At 42.9% G+C, this 2,834-nt stretch overlaps 1 protein-coding gene across 1 annotated transcript; it reads right to left on the bottom strand.

Annotated features, from left to right (window-relative positions):
* Positions 1 to 1,779: 1,779 nt before the first annotated feature.
* LOC149210097 (uncharacterized) lies at positions 1,780 to 2,352 on the bottom strand. Its single transcript, XM_089398868.1, has one exon. The coding sequence runs from the start codon at positions 2,350 to 2,352 to the stop codon at positions 1,780 to 1,782; it is 573 nt and encodes a 190-aa protein (XP_089254994.1).
* Between the last annotated feature and the right edge of the window lie 482 nt (positions 2,353 to 2,834).

Genomic DNA, 2,834 nt, shown 5'->3' with positions numbered 1-2,834 from the left:
CAACTGATATCGCTTTAATTGGAGGAAGATCGAGATCTCATACTCCCCCCTTTCTTCTTACTTATGAAATTTTTAACAAAAATGTACATAATTGCTTAGTGGATTTGGGAGCTTCATCGAATGTTTTACCAAAGTCAATATGTACAAAATTGAACGTTCAACTGCAAAAATCTGCTGTGCGCATAGTTCAATTAGATCGATCACAAGTCGAAGTGATTGGTGAATTAGATCAGGTTACCATAAGGCTATCATCCAACCCAAAGGTATGTCAAATTATCGACATTTTAGTTGCTGATATTCCAGAATTTTATGGCTTAATTCTTAGCAGGGATTGGTCAGAAAAATTTCATGGATACTTTGCAGCTGACTGGTCGCACATGTGGCTGCCTTTTTTTTTGTAAATCAGCTTGTTATATTATAAAAGTACATAGATTACAAAAAGTCTGCTCATGCAGACAACGGGCTGCCAAACTGCATTGCAGGACCCAAAAATATGACCATAAGAGACCACCATACGACCCTGAGCACACCACGCAGGGTGGCAGAGCAAAAAAGGGGTTTGACTAAAACATTTAACTAAAAGACTACCTAACTGAAGTAGCAGATAGAGATCACTATCGACATACCAACTAACCCAGGTAGAGAGCACCATTGACCAACCAAAATTACATAAAACCAGCCAAGGCAGAAGCCAAGCCATTTACATCTTAAGCACAATATAGTTCCTGGAAGCTTCCAGAGTAGATTCAGTCATCGAATTGCCTACCTACACAGGCGTGGGATGATTGCTCTAAAATTCACCTGCATGTTCATCCCTTTTGTTCTCAACCAGCCTTGCATCCTGCCCTATGGTGTGCCTTAAGAGCTTGATTATAACCATGAGCTTCTTCATGATGGTATCAACTTGTTGCTCCAGAGCGCTTATCTTGAATTCTAGGCTCTCCAAAATAGCTATATGTTCCTCAGACTTCGCCTCAGTATTATGCTGGATTTGACGCAGATGGTCCTCATAGCTCCCCTGCATACTCAGGGCTTTGGCTAACATAGTTTTCATCCTCCAACTTTCAGCTTGCGTTCTTACAAATTGGGTGTCACGCGTGGTTACAGTGCCTGGACCTTGAATCCAGTCCACCTCCTTCTCCAATTCTTGCTCTTTCAGATTCCTTTCCTCTTCAGTGACCGTGGCCTCTAGTTCTTTAATCTTTCGCTTATCCTTCTGCGAAGTGCGGGTTTCATACACCTCCCTGGCTTTCTTTAGGTCCCTATTGGCAGAGGCATTATGGCTTCCTTCCCCTACCATGATCTCTTTCACACACTAGATAGCTCTGCGTTCTGTCGGCGAAAGAGACGAGTTTAAGCTTACAACATGATAAAACAATGCTTTTGCCCCCGCCTGTTGTTGTTACTATATAGATGTCGAAGGAGGAGTTACCGGCAGAAGACCGTTCCTTCCCCTTAAGCTTGCATGTCTTTTCATAATTACTTCTTTGCAGTGTAAGTTTGTTTTGGTTATGGCTCGTATTCTTTCCCTGACGGTCACCTCTTCTCTCCTCCTCTGGATCATGCCAAGTGTCCCATTCCTTAAAAGGGCATCGGTGGCGCAAATCCTTAGTAATCATATCTGAGATTAGACTCGCTTCCTTCTGATCGAGCATTGAATTCCCCTGATCCACTTGTCCTTCCTTTCTCTGCCAGCCCTTAATAGTGCCTGCGGTACCAACGAATCTCATCATGGTATGACGTTGTTTTAGAATACCGACCCAGCAACCTCATCCTTCGTTAGCCAAATCCTTGCCTTGAGAGCTGGGTACACTTCTCTTTTAAGTCAGGGCATGCGACGTCCTGCCAACAGCTGTCCCACATGTTAGTTGGGTTCTCAATTCCATAATTTGCTAGATGGTCCACAACCATATTGGCTTTACGTCGCACAACTTGAAAAATCAAGCCTTTCAGCTCCCCTAGATGCTCTGCTATGTTTTCAGTAACCTTGGCTAGTCTCCAATGTTTTGTTACCTTGCTTGCTTTAGCTCCCGCATATAGCTTTCTTGCCACTGTTATTGCCAGTTGAGAATCTCCCTCAACTACCGCTGCACCAACCTGTGCATTTCTGAGAATCCTAAGACCTTGCTCCATGGCAGCGAACTCCATCTCATTGTTTGTTCCTTCTCCTAAGGCTCTGCAGTAGATGTGTTGAATCTCACCTGCGCTGTTCCTAATGATGCCCCCAATACCAGCCAAACCTGGATTGCCTCTTAATGCTCCATCGAAATTTAGCTTGAGAAAGCCTGAAGGTGTTCGTTTCCAGAAAATTGACGTGGTGTTCGGCTCCTGTTGACAGTTCGTTGTGACCATGCTTCTTCCATTGTCCAGTTTGAAAGCTTTTAAAATACGCAAGTCTCTAACTGAAACTTGGTTACCTGGTTCTGCTTTGTATCTGACCAGAATTAATTGTCTCACATTTTGGGTAATTGTTTCTAGTGAATGATTTATGTTTCTGTGTTCACTTAGAAAAATCCTTCTATTCTGTTCCTTCCAAATTGTCCAGGTAATAAATCCTGGCAATGTTCTCCATATACTGTTGATTCTCGAATTTCTGGAAAAAATGCTCTGCCAATTCATAATGGAATCCTGGATAGAGTCTCTGGTTCTATTTGTCTATTGCATTATGTTTTCCGCCCAGTTCCACAGGTGACAAGCCCAATCGCAAGTGTTGAAGAGATGATTCATCGTGCACATGTGGCTTCCTTACAATGGTAAACAAATCAAATAAAAGTTGAACGAGAAAGACATCAGAAATACGTAGTAACGAAGCTGGAGGGGGAGAATGAACCAGT

The sequence above is a fragment of the Pinus tabuliformis genome, chromosome 1_2 (assembly GCF_031772625.1).
Source record: "Pinus tabuliformis cultivar Carrire ecotype Pingquan chromosome 1_2, CPIR1, whole genome shotgun sequence".
NCBI classification, from domain to species: Eukaryota; Viridiplantae; Streptophyta; class Pinopsida; order Pinales; family Pinaceae; genus Pinus; species Pinus tabuliformis.
Note: the sequence above shows the minus strand (reverse complement) of the source record. Positions and strands in the feature narration are given on the sequence as shown.

What these genes read in the sequence shown, in the direction of transcription:
- LOC149210097 (XM_089398868.1), bottom strand. Translation starts at nt 2,352, where the DNA reads ATGGTCACAACGAACTGTCAACAGGAGCCGAACACCACGTCAATTTTC.